Below are 18,514 nucleotides of genomic sequence, written 5' to 3'. Positions count from 1 at the left end.
GAAGCTCAACGTGACCCAGCAATGTGCGCTGGCAGCCCAGAAAGCCAACCATGTCCTGGGCTGCATCCCCAGCAGCGTGACCAGCAGGTCCAGGGAGGGGATTCTACCCCTCTGCTCTGCTCTTGTGAGATCCCTGCCCCTGCAGTACTGCGTCCAGCTCGGGGGTCCCCAGGACAAGAAGGACATGGAGCTGTTGGAGTGAGCCCAGAGGAGGCCACGGAGATGCTCAGAGGGCTGGAGCACCTCTGCTATGGAGACAGGCTGAGAGAGTTGGGGTTGTTCAGCCTGGAGAAGAGAAGGCTTCAGGGAGACCTTAGAGCCCCTTCCAGTCCCTGCAGGGGCTACAGGAAAGCTGGAGAGGGGCTGGTGACAAGGGCAGGGAGTGACAGGACAAGGGGGAATGGCCTGAAGCTGAAGGAGGGGAGATGGAGATGAGATCTGAGGAAGAAATTCTTCCCTGTGAGGGTGGGAAGGCCCTGGCACAGGTTGCCCAGAGAAGCTGTGGTGCCCCTGGTTCCCTGGAAGTGTTCAAGGCCAGGCTGGATGGGGCTCTGGGCAACCTGGGCTAGTGGAGGGTGTTCCAGCCCGTGGCAGAGGGTGGAACTCGATGGCCTGTGAAGTCCCTTCCCACCCAAACCAGTCTGGGGTTCTATGATAACCTATTGAGCCTACAGCTGCAAAGGAAGCCAGCTCTTCAGGGATAATTGCTTTAGAAATGAACTGAGCTACAGCTGTTCCCTACAGGGGACTTGAACCTCGTTTGTTCTTTCAGCAAGGTTTAATACACTGTTTACATTTTTCAGGTTAAGAAAATCTGAAACAAAGAGGCAAGCTTTGGTATCTTTTAAAGAAATTCTCTAGCGTGAAAGTTAACTATTGAAAAGGAACAGGAAAAACCTGCTTCCAGGACAAAGCTGTTGCTATGAGAATGAGCCGTGTCCAAACACAGCCACTTGCAAATGAGATTTCTTCTGCAAGGATTTTGAAGAGAAACTTGTGCTAATGCTACTGCCATCTGTATTTTTTCTATTTTACAACACGGGCTATAATTACAACTCCCTTTACAATCCCATTTTTCAAAGTTTCCATCCCTTTCAGGACTCCTGCCTGTAATGCCCTAACCCTAAATCCACCTAAAAAAGATTCAGCTGCAGTTTTCAAATACAAAAGGACAGACTTTGGTTTTTGTGAAATACAGATAAGGAAAATTTCACCTGAAAGGCAATTTTTACAATTACCAGGATATATAACCCAGGAAGATAAAGGTGCAGCCTTGGCTAAATCATTCTCTAGCAAGTAATTGCTACAATGAGCCTCATTTCTGAAAGTAACTACAGCAAAGTCAACAAGTTTACATTTGTGTTAAACGCAGGCATGTCTTTGCAGGATCAAGGCTATAGCGTTTCCAGCAGAGCTGACACAAGCAGCAGAACAGTACCAAACAGGAAAAAAGCGAGGGACAAAACCAGAACAAATGGTCAAAGAAAAAACCCCAACACAATAGATAAACACAATCTAATCTTGTGGTTCAATACAGCAAAACAGAAATTCTGTTATAGCTCTCTTGAGGATTCACAAAGTGTAATTTACAGGAATTGTGCTCAAAAAGTACACCCTCTTCCAATCAGAGACAGGCTGGCTAAGAGCAAAGATACTGATCTGCGAACTCCTCTCGACTCCTTGCCCTGGAGAGCGGCCGGCAGGCAGAGCCCATTCAGCACCTGCAGGCAGCTTCTGGGTAACCTCACACCAAGAACTGCCCCGCTCCATCTGCCCCATCGCTGCTGGCTGCCACTCTCTGTGGCTGAGGTTGGACCAGGCACGTGAGAACTAACAGAGACAAAAACGCGTCTCATCCCCCTGAGCAGAGGGGCCAATCCTCACTGCTGCTGGCCAGGCTGAACTTAGACACTCCCGAGAATGGAGATCTCTGCTTTTCCACGAAGATGCTAAAATCCCTTTAGGAAGAAGGTTAAACTAAATCCTCAGGCACCTGGAACACAGTTATTAGCTGACAATACCAAGTTCTGTTTCTTTTATTTTTCCTTCCTGCCACCTCTGACCTAAATAAAAACACATCCTGTATATCTGTGCCACTCCCTGTATTCGCAGAGATCAAAGCAGCCGTCGATCAGCCTTCAAACCTTCTTTGCAACAAGCAGCATCTCCCAGTCCCCCTAGAGTTTCAATCTGAGTCACTCGGTGGTGGCACAAGGCCACTTATGTTGTTCCAAACATCTCCTGTCACATCCTACCTTCTGTTCCAGGATGGAGGTTCATCATAAAGAGGGAGGAGGAAGAACAATGTTTATTGTTATGCAAAGATCCTTCAAAAAACCACTGTTTTGGGCATGTAATCTAGAAAAGTTTTTGCACTGAATCTAGAGAACATGTCTGATGTTTTTCCCATCAGACAGGGCCATTGTTACTACACAGAGGTTACTGAAACCCACCACATCTGCTTTACAGCACTGAACTGTGCTGTAGACTCGGCAGCTTTACTTAGAAGTCAGTCACAGTTTCTCACACGAGCCTGTACTCATCCTCTCACACCTTGTGGCACGAGGTTATCAGTGAAGAACATCAGCTATAACCAGAGAAAAAAGTCATGACTCTATGAACTCTGGGTCGTGCCGTTAGGGGCTGCGCACGGTTTCTCACTACAGATGTGAGATGGTTGTGTCTAGTCAGCTTCCAGTCACCTACACAGCAAAAGGTTTTAACTTGCCCCACAAGCCTGCCACCTGGTACCAGTAATACCTCCTTCCTCATCCTCACCATCTATATACCAGCTACAGACTGCATGACAGATTTGCTCAGCTAGATTGTGCTAATGGGGTGTTTTAAGAACTCCATTGGTGTAACAAATCCAGGGTAAACCAAGGCTGTTCCTCCCTTCTAGCAGCCTCCAGGTTTACCAGAAATCAAAGTTTTTCTCTTTTTTTTTTTTAAAAAAAAAAAAAGCTGTTTGCTGCTTTTTCCAAGATGAAGCAGTTTATGAAATGCCACAAGATCAGTGTGTGATGCAATTATTTCCCCATCAGTTAGTAAAATAAAGTAAACAAGGAAAGCCGTAAAGAAACAGTTGAATCACAGGGTGTGCAAGAGCAGAGGGGAATTAGACAAAGGAGAACAGCACTCACTGGTTTTCACTCGGGAAAGATGAGGTTGGGAAAGAGGCAGTGTAGCAGCTACTCCATGAGTCTGCAGCCACCATGGTATCCTGCAAGGAGAAACCAGAACAGTTACAGCAGCAGAGCTCTGGCACGACTACCTGCAGATCTGAGGCCGGGCTCAGGACTGCTCTCGCTTGATGCTTCCTGTAAGCAGAGGTGGCTCTTCCTCTCTCCTAGCAGGAGACATCAAGCACTACACTCCGGTTTCAGCTTTTGAACCTACTTTCCCATTACTGTCACAGAAGGACAACAGGACCAGTCCCCTTTCCTGGCCCTTTAACCTCAGCCTCTGCAAAAAGCGAGCACCAACCCTTTAACTTGAAACTGGCTTGCACAGGTAAACACCCCAAAACATCCTTCTTTCCTTTTGCCTTCCCACCTCCCTCAACAGTCCCCAACATTAATGGGAAGCTTTAGCTCAGCATGTACCACTACGACCATGGAGAGAACACAGCATCTTACTACTCAGCTGCAGACCACTTTCATCTGTCCTTTTTCGTGTCCAAAGCAACTTTGCTTGAAGCAACATGCACTTGGTGAAATGGGTCTTTTTTTCTAACCTCTATATTCCTATATGTGCCAAAACTCAAACAAGAGTTATAAGCAGAAAACTGCAGGAACATGGAAGCTATTTTGGGATAGAGGTTTGCTTTTTGCCCTGTTGAGAAGAAATACATCAGGGACCCGGTCTTGTTTTAGCAGCTGTATCAGGACAAATACAACCCTATTCATCCCTGCCACTCTCAAAAAAGGCACAGCTGGGCCCAGCAATGGATTCAGCATGTCTCAGAGAGACCAGCTGGGGTAGAAACCGAGTTTGCAATTCTGTGTAAACTCTGTAGTCCTTTCCCAAGGAGCCTGGCACCTACCAGCTTTTAGAGCGGCAATGTTTTAATGACAGCTTTGTGTTCCCCCCTTCCACTTCAAAGACAGCAGCCAGCCATCACCTCAGCCCTCCAGCATTCCCAATCAATACTTCATGCCCCTGGATGGCTGCCTGGAAAGCCTGGTAAACAGGTCCTGTAAACACGCTCAAGGACTCCCAGGACTCGACAGGCTGGAGTGCTCTGCTCAGACCCCTTCTGGTGACCCCCTCCAAAGCCTCTCCCTGCCTCTCACCTCCATGGCTGGCACGGTGAGCTGGGAGTGGAGGCTGGGGATGCTGCAGAGCATGTTGCCTGACTGCTGGTGCTCGTGCTGCGGATAGTTCTTCCCCCCGTCCATGGCAGGGTGTGCTGAGGGCATCAGCCTGCGTCCTGCTGCATGAAGTCCTCAGGGAGGGTGGAACAGGCTATGGAGTGGCGAAAGGGTCTTTATCTGTGCTCTTCACCTTGCACCATGTCCTAGGGTGGAAGAGAAATGCAGATTTAAATTTTATGAAAGGGGAGAGGAAAAAAAAAAAAATCCCACATTTCTAAGACCAAATGTAGCTAGGAGATTGGCAAACAGACGTCAGCCTGTGAAATGCCTGCTGCCTCTTTATAAAAGAGAGGTTTTTACTGGGAAACAGAGTTCTCAAATATCACCACACCTGGAATTCACCCAGACCTGCGAACTTACATTAAACACACCTCTCCTGCCTCACTGCAAACACTGCAGAAGGCTGGCAGATCATCACGATCATCTGTGATTTTTGCAGTAGACAAACAGCTGGTTTTTAGCTGGAGGAATTTTCTTGTCTAATACACAAAAAGATTCTACACTTCTGTGCAAACACATGACAATCGATTCCCCAAAATCCCTCATTTTCATGAAAATATGCTACACAGAGGGAACATCGTTCCACGGAGTTCCGATGGAGCCATGAGCGAATCCCTTGTGGGGTCAGACAGTGCTCACATCCCCGATCTCGCTGTACTTTGTCTCCCTAATTTCACAGCAGATATTCAGCACGCGCTAATACTTTTCACTGTGCACTGCTATGCACAAAGGTCAAACCAGATAGTATACTTTTAGCATTGATACCATTAATCTCACAAATATAAGAATTTACTGCCTGTCTTACATTTTCCCTGTTGCTAGCAAGATGGGATTTCAGAATTGTGCTTGCTAAAGCAAGAGTATCATTCTGGCAGGGATTAACCTCACGCTAAGACATTGCCTTCAGTGCAACTTCTCAGTCAACACCTCCAAAGTAACTTCTGGGGTTTTTTTTTCCCACTAAATTATCCATAACCCCACAGATCATCAATTTCCAATTGGATTTAATGGATTAAAAAAAAAAAAAGAGAGAGACAGTAAAAGCAACCTATACAACCAGAGGAGCAAGAGAAAGGCATGTGTGATGTCTTTACTTCCATGGCATCTTTCTTTGCCCCTCTTCTGCCTCCCAAGACTGTCTGCTAGCAGAAGCCCGTAGCACATCAGGCGAGTAAGTGCAACTGGCTGACAGATTCTCATCGAGCACACTGGCCAAGTAGGAAAACAAAGCAGCAAAAACCAAAGCTGCCGTTTAAAACATGCCAGCTTTGATCATTTAGAAGATACGATTTGCTACAAGTAGTATTTCTGAAAAGTCATTTCTGAGTCAGTCCCTTTAAAAATAAGTGACCTTTCAGCAGACAAAATTATTTCTGCATTCGTAATGGAAAGCGAAATTAAAGCGACTCTTTCTGTCTTTCTCTGGCGGCAGCAGCCATGCCAGGAGAGCTCTCGGAGCAGGGCTCACGTGAGCACCAACATCCCCCATCCCCGCCAAGCCCAGGGCAGAGAGGCTGTCACCCACCCCTTGGTGAAAAGTCACCAGGCAAAGCCCTCGCGTTCAGGGGACTTTCTGAGCGAAGGGCAGAGACCGACGATCCCGCTGCCTCTGCAGGCGCACAAATGCCTTCACAGGACACAGGCTTCCGGACCGAATTAAATCATTTGCCAGAGGCTAAGCACTTTGCGGTTTAAAAAAGTATTCCCCTTTTATTTTAGCTGAAGAGGTAGTCACACTGGGATGGACACGGTTTCCGCAAGCTCACACGCTGGATGAAAGCTGCAGCTGGTCGGGGTGGGGTTGCAGAGCAGAAGGCAATTTCCCCCAGAGCAGGCTGGCCTGTCTTCCCCACAGCCGCAGGATTAAAACACTGCAGAGTTTGCTAATCCAACCTTTGCCTCTTCCCACAGCCTGGCCAAGCGTTAAAAAAAACAACACAAGAACTCAGTGACCGAGATGTGTTTTCCCTAGGAAAGCACAATGAAACATCACCTCCAGAGAATAAAGTTTATACGCCAGCAGAAGTAACACCAGGCTACCTGAAAAGATCATTAAGCTACAAAAATCTCAGACCATTTTAATTAATCACTAACAGAATAAATACTCCTTACAAAGGCCTGGGATCACCTAGATCCTTTTCACTGGCTTTATTTCACCAGAGGTTTATTGCAGTCTCCTTTTACAAGCAGAAGTGTTTCTTTTTATTACACCATAAAATCCACACTCAGGCTTTATAGTCCATAAGCCCAGGAGCAAAAAATAGCTAAAAACACTTAGCTAGCACCCCAGCATCCTAATTAATATTGTTATGCCGGCCTCAGGCCTCTTGATTTATTAGCCGAGGCCTCTTGATTTATTAGCCAAATATTAGCACCAGGGCTCCCAAAATGCAGCCTGTCCACCACTTAATCCCAGTCAGCTCACCAGCAGCATTGCCTGTGGGTGCTCTGGCCCCGCTCATGCACCAATGAGGTGTTGATGCTATTATTTAAGTCCTATTATTTGAGCAAAACCTGCTTTACGTTAGGTCTCCTGAAGACACAGGGGTGCAGATGAGTTTCCTCAGACAGCCCAACGTTCACCTCCCACCTATCAAGCAGCTCTGTGCACAAAAGACCGTAAAGACATTAAAATATTCAAGGACTTCTTCCTTCCGAGCCACATGATTTATTGCAACAGAACTCGCGAATAGGGATGCATAAATGCAGACTTTGACCCCAAGCCCATTGGGAAGAGACGCAGTAAAAAGCTTCGCCAGCCAGAAGTGAAACGACCCATGCTTCAGCGTGACGGCCACACAATCATCCCAGGGGATGCTCTCCTCTCTGGGCTTTAGGGCTGCTTTCTTCCGGTCCTTTAAACTGTTCTCTGGTGCCACTGGTGGTCCGCAAGAGTTCCTATGAAACTTTAAGTTACATCTAAGGCAGAAGGTAGTAAGAGACAAGACAAATGTTTATCATGATTATCATGATTCCGCTTGTCTCCAGTGCACAGAACAGACTCCATTGAAGGGTTTGCTTTAAACACGGCCCTGCCTCATTTCTTCTCCCAGTCATAAAATTCCAGCTTTTCGTCTCCTCTCGGTGGATTTGACAAGAGTAGCCTGTGCTACAAGACCCCAATCCCCAAGTGAAGCAGTGGGGAGCAGAGCAGCAAACCCACAGTTAGATTTGTTTTCCACTTCCTGCTCTGAGGTCCTCCAGCCTTCCAACTCAAGACAGACATTGGCAGTACAAGGCTGTAAGGAAGACAGCCTTTTTCTTTTTTTTTACAGATTGCCTTTAAATACTGCTCAGCTGTTCCTGAACAGAGGTGATGAGGTTTGCTGACCTAAGGGTCAACATCACAGACTGTTTTAGAGATATCGATATCCTCTGGTGCCTTTAAAATATTGCGTCTGGTCTTTTCACCAGAGACTTTAGGGTTTTTGCTTCTTTTTTTTCTCTCCTATTTGTAACAGCTTTCGATAGGAAATCAGCAGCAGTTATTCCCGTAACAGCTGTAGCAAATATACAGCTTTACTTACACATCCAAAGTAACTTATGAAGAGTAAAATCAATATCAGAATTTCTCCCTGCCTGCTCTACATTATATCGTGTCTTGGCAACACCAGATTTCACTGCCTGGATTCTCTGCAGAGCAGAGCGCCTTTCTCTAAAGCAGCGTTAGTTCCTTAGGAAAACTCTTGCACAATAGATCATACTCAATTAGCAACGTGAAGGAAAACTGCTTAAGGAACTGTAAACTTCCACATTTGAGCAATAGTCAGATGGTAAAAGACAAGGCATTGAATTTGCATGACATAATTCCTCTGAAGCGATCAAAGTGATCACAGTCCAGCCTTATAGATGGGCAACCCAAAAACTAAGAGATCTTTTGTTCGGAGACACCAAGAAAATCAGGAACGCCGTTAAGGATGAAACCCAGATGTCGTGGACTCCCAGCCTTGTCCTCTAGGCCACACAGAAAGAGGATGAATCCCCTCGACGTTTTCTAGTTAACCCAAACCAAAGCAGTACGCTGCTGAGAATGTTACCTTACTGCTCGAAGGTCACACAACAGCTAATAACCACCACGAGGCTGCCGTGAATTCCCACCCCTGCGAGCTCCTTGCCTGCTCCGATAAACACAATCGTGTACTGGCAGCATGTACTGATACAGAACAAACCACTAAAAAAGGCTGAGTACAAACATGGACGTAAGAAAGCTGGAATACTCTATAGCCTTGGTTTATGGGGGTCTCTAGCTAGTGTATACTGAAAAAGAAAAAATAATCCAAGCATCAGTAAGAGTGGGAAGCAAGAGGCATCAAGAATTCACTGTACACCCTGCACCCTTCCACCCGTTGTCTCAATGCCAGAGGACGCTGAAGCACTTCTTGTCCGACCAGAACAGCACCAACAACCGGCAGCAGAGCACATGCTGGATGTCACCAAACTCAACTTCTCCACTTCACCAAAGCATGAGTACTGCAGAACAGTCTTCTGTTCTCTGTGCAGGAAGGCGGTGGTTACAGCAGGTTCCTGGGACGATGAACAGGGAGTTTGTAACAGCTCTCACTATAAGCTCACACACTGGTAAGAGAGGGCTGCTGTCCGGCTTACGCACTCAAATGCCAAGAAAAAACTAAAGAAAAAACCAACTAACACCACTTTCAGAGATGTGTGTGAGCCCGAGGACAGCAGGACAACATCCATCACAGGAATGGGAGAAGTGGGAAGCACCTTTAGTGCATGCTTGTCTCGCCGCCCTCCAGGCAGCCTCAGCACAGAAAACCAAGAAAATCAGCAAGTTCCTTGCAATCCAGAGCACTCTCATTTCCAGGTCCCATCCCATCGCTGTAACAATAAAACCTGATAAACACAGAGGCCCACAGCTTGCAAGTGAACTGTTACAGAAAACCTGTTCTTAAAGAGTTTTCCCACTTCTTCTCTTACTAAATATACTCCGACAAAATGACAGCTCGCACCGCTAAGGCAAATCAGAGCTCTCTAGTTTAAGATCATTTCTATTACAGAAGCATGTAAGTGGCCCACCAGGATTTAGTTTAAAAAAACCCAAAAAACTAGGACACTATCAGCAACTAATTTGACTTGGGAGTATTAGAAACTCCAGGGCCAGCAGTGAATGAAAAATTAATTGCAGATACCAACTTTTGATCTCAACAGTCAAAAAAGGTTTAGTTACATCGATTAATATTTGTTTTTTCTCAAGTTTCAGAGTAACCTCTAGCACCATCTAAGATTCAAACCATAGAGTGAAAACTCTGATGAGTCACAGATGAAAAAAACTTTTTGAAGAACTCTTCCCTAGCCTGTCAGCTTTTGACAACCACACTCGGGATGTTTGCTGGTTATTCACTTTCAAAATTTCCACTTAGGGAAATAAAAAAAAAATCCTAAACAAGTGGAGCGCTACTACCAAATTCAGGAATCGAGAACTGACTCAAGTTTTTCATAGTGCTAGAAGATAAAGAATGCAAAATCACAGAAAACAGCGACCTTGAACTCAGTAACAGAAGTCATGTTAGGACATCACAGAGAAACGAACCTCAGTGCGTGGCATACATCACATCCGTCACATCCCTGGGAGCACAGGAAACAGTCATTAGTACCGCGAGGTACCAAACACTAACAAGGAATTTCAGAAAGCTTCCCAAGTGGATTATGCTTCAAAATATAACTACAAAGTAATTAGGCTAATCTTACAGATGGGTTATTTGTCATACAGAATCAACTGAAGCACTCCAGCACCATGATAACTATTCAGGGAGCAATAAGAGCAAAAAAACCCAAACCCACGACCAAACAGTACAAGAATAAATCCCCTAACAAAAAAAAAAAAAAATCACTGGAATTGATTTTTTAATTTCCCTGCCACAAAACCTGTATAATTACAAAAAATTATCTCAAAGCACAGTCTGTAAAAGCTGGTTACTCCAATCAAGCAGAGAAGTTTTCCAGAATCACCAAAGGCAGCAGTTATGTTAAAGAAGGTGGAGGCTGGGATAGGAGAACCCCAGCTCTGCAGACCAGCACCTGGTACAAGTGGGACAGAACCCAGCGTGAACCCCAAAACATGAGGATAAGGTTCCCAGCTTCAAGAACTTCCTTTTCTTCTGCAAGCATCACTAAGAAACAGCAAAGCAATCTCCCAGATTCAGCAATGGCACTCCAGCAACGACTAGACAAGCATGAAAAACCCAATGGACTTGCTCCTTTACAGCTGAGTGGCCCATGTTTAATAATGAAACTGGTTCCCTGCATAGCGTGATAAAGCCCCGTGAGCAATTTGATCATATCACGAGTTCTTCCGATTAAGCTGTAGGAACAGTTTCAATATTAATAACAGTTTGCTTAAAGGTTTGCTATTCTGCCCAGGCAGTAAGGGGCAGCTCTAGTCTGGAATCCCTGTGGAACTCATCACAGCTAGAGGTTATGGAGCACAGATTTCAACTTTTAACAGCTTGAGCTTTTTAGAAATGTATCGGACCAGCCCTGCGGCAGACAATTTCCACTTTGAAAAATGCGATGAACTGCTCTGCGATAATCAGGATCGCTGGAGCTGTGGGTAAGGGCTCAGTTCAGGAGCATCTACAGCCAAGAGAGGTGAAAACAACCCATTGCACACTCGGTAAATGCAAGCACTTCCTCCTGTTGTGTTTCAATCTTTGTTAGTGTATTTTAAATCATCTCCATTAAAGGAGGATAGCTAGGAAACCACAGGCATGCATGGAACAGACAGAGCTAAACCTGCTGATCGTGAATTACCACGCACTCAATGACAAAAAGACCTCAGAAATTGGACACAGTTCCTCCTCCTGCTTGCAGACTAATTCCTCTGCCAGCTGCCCACCCACACCCACAGAGCACCCTGCCCCCTCCCCGCTCCATCCACTCCTTCCACCAGCACCGTCAAACCATCGACACAGGCACCGGCGGGAGCTGCAGCTGGAAGGAGTTCTTCAGACTACAAGTAGTACAGAACTGCCCAAAGAAATGGGAACTTCAGACTACGGAACTCTTAAAAGCCGTTTTCATATCTCAAGTGCCAAGTTAGCTTTGAGTTCCTCTTTAATGTTTCTTCTTGCCATATTTTTGGACAGTTTAGACCAAACAGCATTTTGCCTTGAGGGATGAGAAGGGAAGGGTTTAAATCAGAGCCCCCACCACTACCACTGGCAGCGACTCACTCCAAGAAGCAGGAAAACCCAGGGAGAAGCTAGGATCTACCCTTGGGAGACAGTCACGGGCCCCTCGCAGAGCTACCATAAGGCTCCATCATATTTAGAACAGGGACTAGAGACAAAAGGTAGCATCCGAGTACAAAAGTTCAACATGAACAGAAGTATCAGACCTTTTCCCTGCAGGTAAGTCAAACTATGAACGGAAATAACATTTTTTTCATTCTTTCTGCTATTTGCAAGTTAGCTCTTTTTCATTAGGCAGATCCAGTTCTTCGCAGAGCAAAATTAAATACAGCACTGCTTAAGCATCAGAAACACTGTTGGAAAAGGAATTTTGAGTTAATTTACAAAGAAGGCAGAAGTTAATGCAGAAACAGAAAATACCGTGGGTGACTCACTCTAGCTCTACTACTTTTAAGCAAAAGACTGGTCAATTTATATTTGAAAGCCAAAGAATCCAAACTTTGTTCCTTACCAGGAACAATCTCAGAAGACAGAGTTATACCGATTCCATACACTTATCTCACTGAAAACACAGAAAAGAAGAATACGTCTCCAACCTTGCATATTAGAAACCATGGAAAAAAAAAAAAGTGAGTTTGATGCAGAAAACTTCCAAGTAATATTAGAAAGAATTAGAGAAAAGAGGGGTGACAAATCTGACCTTAGGCAGATGAGGAATGCAACCCAGTCCAGTTACAAATACAGAGGGTAACACCAGTCAAAAAGATAGTTATTACCTGTGATGAAAACAGAATCGCTTTGGGGCATCCTAACCCAAGCACTTTAAGCCACCTCGATCTCCTGAACGCTTTCGGCAAGGAAGAGCGCTCTTGGGAGCCTTTGCACTGCACAGACGTAGAACTGGAGCGTGTAGGATGTCAAGCTTGTGAGCAGCACTGAGAAGGACATGGGGCAAACCTTGTACTCACCTGGGCCATGCAAGTCAACACGGAACTGCAGCGTGAAACAATCTGTCTGACAGATCAACTGCTGGAATTAGATAGTCTGTAAGCAAAGGGAAGAAGAATTGAGAGCATGACAAAGCTTCTTGCCAGATCTATGCAAGATATATGGTGGTGCAGGCAAAAGAGCAAACTTGCTCTCCAAAGACAGTGGTGTTTCTAGAATGCAAGGAAGAGCTTTACCCTTGAAGCAGTGCTAGCCCCTCCTCATGCGAAGCTCAGGCCATACAGGGAAAAAAATAAAAATGAAAGATGGCTTTTTAGAAGGAAAAGTCCTCTTTACAAGAAAATATTAACTGTCCCACACAGGTGGACTTAAAGTGAGTCAGGCAGGTTCAAATTAGCGTGTAACAGACGGTAACTGCCAGGAAAACACTAATAGCTGAAAACCAACACAGTCCGAGACAGGTCAGGTTGCAAGGATTGTAGGAGCAGAGGCAAGAACAAAGAACTGAACAAGAAACCGCAGATGACAGAGTGAGTGCAAAATCCAACTTGTTGGGGAAGAGCACGGTGGCTCTGTTTATACTACACAGGTCTGCCGTGGAAGCAGCCATGCCATACAGCGAGGAAGTGCCACACAGCACAGCCATGTGAATCCACATATGGAGACAGGCTGTGCAGACGGTGATTGCCAGCACGGGAATGAGCTCAGGCCCCAGAGCAAGCACAACTAGTAGGGACAGAAGGCTCAGCTCCCCCCCACACACCAACAGGGTCTCTCTGCTTTCTCCGCTGAGAAGGGTCAACACCAGTATAAAGCACCTTTACACCAGGCAAGGGCTGTGCTGCACCCAGAACAGCACTGCCCGTCCCTGGGACACTCCTTGGTGCTGTTTGGATTCTTGTGAGGGTCACAGCAGCCTTAATCCTTGCACAGGAATGCAAGACTAAATAATGAGAAAGGGAAAACGCCAAATCTGGAGTCTTGTTGCTGGCAGCTGTCCCAGTGTGCCATTCCCTAAATTTCCAGGGACTAATATTGGGCAATTAAGTGGCACAGCAGCTTTAGCAACACCAGAAAGGTTCGTTAATCTATCCACTGACATAAATTGTCTTAAATCTTCCACAGACACAAGGCTGCACAATTAAAGTTAATTGCTGATGCTACCTGCAATGCTGACCTCACTTTTCATTCATGCAGCTCACGGTGACTCCAGAACATTATCTCTCCTACTTCCCTGGACTCTTTCTCCACCAGCAGAGCTGGCAGGTCCCCACTTCACCATTCCCAGTTTTGTGTTACTTCCCCACAATGAAGTGGCTGCAGAGCAGACGGCCGTACCCTCCACTCGCAGCCTACTCTCGCTCTAATTCTCCAATGTTCTGCTTTGAGCAACAAAATATTACTCCAGCAGGAACCCAGACAGAGCCGAAGCAAAGCTTGCTTGTGGGGCAGAGACAGGTTCCATCAGTTCCTGCTCTTCCACCTGGAAGAACAGATATGACTGTTTCTGGACAGAGCAAAAATGCCAAGAAACACTCAGCACATTTTTGTGTAAATCTATACAGCACCATCCTCACACAACCACGCACCGAAATTTCCAAGGCATGAGCACACAAGCCCCGTACAGCTCAGGCTGAGGCAGTCCAGCGACTCAGCAAATGCACAGAATGGTTCCAAAAACAGGGGCTTGAACACCCCCCGCCAGCGGGGCAGAGCCCAAGCAGGACACCAGGAGTGCCGGGGCTGCTCCCCTGCTCACGCCTGCCACGGGCACGGCTCTGGGAGAAAACAAACCACGGCAAGAGCAGGACGGGTGCTGGCTGCCAGCTAACACGGCACAGCCGAGGGCCAGCAGCAGCAAAGCACACCTGGACATAGCTGTAGCACAAGCAGTAATGAAGTCAGTCTCAGAAGTACACCTGCAAGGTAGACACGTGTTATTACACTACTTAATTAAAGGGAAAGAGGAGAGCACAAAGAACCGAGCTGCCTAAGGTCAGAAGCCAAGAAAACATGGGTCCCCGGACTCCTTACACTTTGCCTCTACCCCTGGTCTCCAAGACACTCAATCACAAGCTGCGTTGGGAGAAACACCCTCCGTTGGAGCTGAGCAGGTCACACAGCCACTCATGGCAGAAAAAATACTCCAGGACATCAAAGCTGGCTTCCCTATTGATCACATAAACAGCATTTCAAACCAGCCAACCTTCGGGCAGGCTCAACACACACTTTATCTGCGAGAGAGGCGTGTATTAGCCTCTTTCATAGCTACACACTACAGACCTTGATCACGTTACCGAAAAAAGACTGAAGAGTTTTAAGTTTTAATCTGAAAAAATGTTTTGGGAGAATATAAAACTCCTAATTAAGCCTAGAAGGCTTTCTTGAGAGATCCAGACTCCCACGATTAAAAATCACAGCACAGTATTCAGTGTCTACACAGTTACCTCTTTATTACAGTGTCACTATTCAAAAAGCTTTAAACCTGTGTCAGCATTTTTATTCTAGACCCTCCATTTCAGGGATCTATCACTTGACCATTAAAAAGGCCTATTCAGTCAGGAAACACAACCCTCAAGCACACCATATGCTCACTACTTTAAACAACAAAAATAAATTAAAAATTCCTGTCCACGTATACTTCAGCGTTAAAAAACCTGCAATGGGAGTAGCTGTGGCTTCCAACAAACTGCCGGTCCGGCAGACGCAGCCTGTCCCGTGTCTGACACATGACAAACACGACGCTTGGTCCTGCTGGTTTTGTTCCAAAGTCATCAGGATTTAGTGGGGGATGCACCGCATGGAGAGCTCAGCAAAACACCAACACCCAACAGCAAGCAACCAGGCAGCTAAAGAGAGGGACAAATGACTTTTCGGAAGTCTGCTCCTGTTTGAGGATGAGGGTGCAAGACCCTGAGAAAGGTAAAGTATGGGAGGAAATGGCATCTAGCAAAACATTAAGAATTTCTACGTTTGGTGTTTTTTTTAAAGCTGAATTCATACATATGAAAGAAAAATCCACACACGAGACTCAGCAAAATCTTTCTGAATGCTTTAAAAAAAAAAAAAAAATCAAAGTTGAGATCTAATCATTACAGAAAAAAAACTTGCGAAATGCACTGGCTGTGCCATTGCCTGACAAGTTCTGTGGGTTTACCATGATGCTTTCCTTTATAAAGAAAAAAAATCTTCTCTTTCAGCTGGTCTGAAAGCCCAGCAAAAGCACAAGTATGATTCCAAGAACAGGCAAAACACCAGGGAAGGAAGCAGGTGGGGGAAAGATACCTTCCTTGTTCAACTTTCATTGGCCGTCCCAGCTACTACGTGAAACAGCCCAGATGCCACTGTTTAATTAGACAAAGACCCTCTAATGCCCACACAGTCCCGTTAACTTTCACACCTAATGCCAGGCAAGCTGGCAGACAGAACAGTGATTTCAGGCACTCCAGGATAACACCAGCTTTGTGCTACACCAGTGCTGAGCGCTGAGACTTCAGATGGTTTTAGGCATCGCTTTGGCAATGGCTGAAAAAGTATTTCAGACAATCCAAGTCTTCGTCAAACTTGCACTAGCATTTGAGTGAGGTGTCATTAAGTTGAGCTGCTGGAAGTATAAATCCTATTTTGGGAAAGTGAAGGTGCAAACATCAAGTGAACAGATCTCTATCAAAAAAAGAGCAAGCGGCAAAGATGAGAACAGAGTTCAGGGTTCCAAAGCCTCCAGCTGGCATCCTACCTAATGAACCCTGCGAAACTTTCACTGCTTTATGGGATGCATAACATTCCCTGAACTCAAAGCGAAAGTATTAGTACATAGTTTTCCACTTAAATACATTCCCACCACCAGCTGCTCTTCAGTTCAGCCGTACCCACACGGGTCAGAGTGAGCTCGTCGTTCCAGATGACACGTAGTTAATCTGCGGAAGACAACAGCACTGCACAGGTACAACCAATACCTCTCTGCCCGCTAAATTTACAACAGCAATAGGGCACAAACCAGAAAAACCCTTACAAGCTTTTGGATCCCAGCAGCGAACCTGCAGAAGTCGCCGTTCAAAAGACAGTTGTAATTGTAAATGGAGCATGCCAATCTGAAGTCACAGTTCTTATGCTGATCGTTAGGGGCACTTTTGAGGAGGGAGCTCTTTCTTAAACCTTAATTACGTTAAGAACCGATTACGCCGGTGACCGCTAACAGCACTAGAGTTACGAGTCTGTTAGCACAAGCTCTGTTTTTCAGAGGCTCTTCGCTGGGCCGGTAAGAGCCGCACCACCACAGGCAGAGGCTTGGCCCGTGATGGATTTCTGTACGCACTTCCACGGCTCTGGGTTTGAAAGAGCTGCAGGAGGAGCGCGGACAGGCGGGGGCTCGCTGAGCGCCATCCCCGCGGGTCCCTGCCCGGAGCCCGGCCTTCGGTAGGGCTGGAGGAGTCCGGTGTCCGCTCCGGGACCGCGATCAGCTCAGAGGCTACGGGCTTCGCCCCGCGGCATCTCGCGGTTCCTGTGATGCAGCACCGCGGGAGCCGGGACACGGACCGGCTCTTCGCAAACCAAACGGGACGGGCCGCGGCCATGGCGCTCAGCGAGCGGCCACCGTTTCACAGCAACGACCCCGGCTCCGCCCGTGGGACTGCCCGGGACGCGGACACGCGTGGAGAAGCACAAGCGACCCGCTTGTCCGGGGGGTGAGCGGAGGCTGCCGCTCGCTGCCCCCCGCCCCCGGCCGCGGCCCCCGAGGCACAGCCCGGGCAGCCCCGGGCAGCCCACGGACGGCTCTCGCAGCGGCGACAGGCGGCCCCGGGCAGGCCCGGCCGGGGGACGTTGGGGGGTGGGGGCGGTACACCGGAGGGCTGTGCTCCTCCCACAGGGCCCCAGGATACCCCGGCCCAGCCGCGGGGAGCGGGGCCCGGAGCCCTCCGCCTGCTGAGGGGATCGGGCCGGGCGGCAGCCCGGAAGAACCGAGCCCTCAGCCCCACCAGTCCGGGGCAACGCCGCGGCGGGGGCAGCCCCCGACCCGGCCTGGGGAGGAGCCGGCGTGGGGTCCGCGGCGGGGGGAGCAGAGCGCGGGCGGCCCTTACCTGCGTCCCGGGGGGGGCTCAGGCTCCCGCCCGGCGGCCGCCGCCTCTCCGCACTTCCGGGTTCCGCGTGGCCGCCATCTTGGGGGGACACGGACTTCCGGGCCGGAAGTGGGCGGAGGGCGGGACCGGCGGCGGAACCGGGGCCGGGGGGAACAGGGGGAAGCCGGGGTCGGGGGGGGGCGGCCGGGCCGAGGGGGAAGCAGGTAAGGGAGGGCCCGGCCGGTGTAGGGGCTGCAGGGCCCGCGGCGTTGGGAAGCGGCTCCGGGGGCCAGGGAGGGCCCGGGGCCGAGGGAACCCCCCGGCCCGTGTCACCAGCTGCAGCGGGACCTGGGGCCGCTCCCAGGGCCTGCGCCGCCGTCCCGCCCCGCCGGGCCTTTCCTGGCCGGGCCCTTTCCTGCCCGGTGCCCGGCTCCGTTCGTGCGGGAGCAGCCCCCAGCCCCTCACGGCGCCCGCAGCGGCGGTTCCCGGACCAGAGACCATCGCCCGGGCCCTGCCGAGCCGGGGGCTTTGCCTGACCCGGGCCGGGGAGCGCTCGCCTTGTCCTCAGCGAGGAGCCATCGGTTCCCGGGGGAGCCGAAACCTGGGGGCGGCCTCGGCCGTCGGGGTCTGCCCACAGCCCGGTGGGCACCGGGGGTTCCTCCCCACGGGCAGGGAGGTCCCTCTGTTTTCCTACCTGCGGACCGGTGCAGGAGCTATCCGCCTCCGGAGGAAGTGGGAGAGCCAAGAAGGGAAACGCACAAATCCTGACCAGCTTCCAAGGAATTCCACTCGCTGCCATCCAGGAGTCCCGCTCTAAGAATTAACTGCAAATCAGCTGAAGTGCTGAATCACATAGCTGAAAAATAGTCTGGCAAATCCCCCCATGCTCCTTGGTTCTCCCTCTCACCCATTCTTGTAATATTTTTTTTTAATTTCCCATTACTTATGTTGGATGTTTGCCCCTTCTAAGTCCCAGGATAAG

The 18,514-nt window shown here is 48.4% G+C and overlaps 1 protein-coding gene across 6 annotated transcripts in view; it reads right to left on the bottom strand.

Annotated features, from left to right (window-relative positions):
- SBNO2 (strawberry notch homolog 2) overlaps positions 1–17,644 on the bottom strand; it is a 63,611-nt gene extending 45,967 nt beyond the window's left edge. For 2 of the 6 annotated variants that reach the window (XM_054805338.1, XM_054805344.1), the window contains exons 1-4: positions 17,554–17,608; positions 12,496–12,571; positions 4,296–4,519; positions 3,144–3,223 (exon numbers count right to left, since the gene is read on the bottom strand). In XM_054805338.1, coding sequence (XP_054661313.1) covers positions 3,144–3,223; positions 4,296–4,421 — 206 coding nt within the window. In that variant the 5' untranslated portion in view covers positions 4,422–4,519; positions 12,496–12,571; positions 17,554–17,608. Of the gene's footprint in view, positions 1–3,143; positions 3,224–4,295; positions 4,520–5,901; positions 6,047–6,899; positions 6,939–12,495; positions 12,572–17,553 lie in introns of those variants that run through there. The other 4 variants (XM_054805339.1, XM_054805341.1, XM_054805340.1 and 1 more) reach the window with 4 other exon arrangements.
- Between the last annotated feature and the right edge of the window lie 870 nt (positions 17,645–18,514).

The sequence above is a fragment of the Grus americana genome, chromosome 28, assembly GCF_028858705.1.
Source record: "Grus americana isolate bGruAme1 chromosome 28, bGruAme1.mat, whole genome shotgun sequence".
In the NCBI taxonomy this organism is placed as follows: domain Eukaryota; kingdom Metazoa; phylum Chordata; class Aves; order Gruiformes; family Gruidae; genus Grus; species Grus americana.
This window is presented reverse-complemented; position numbering and strand designations above follow the sequence as displayed.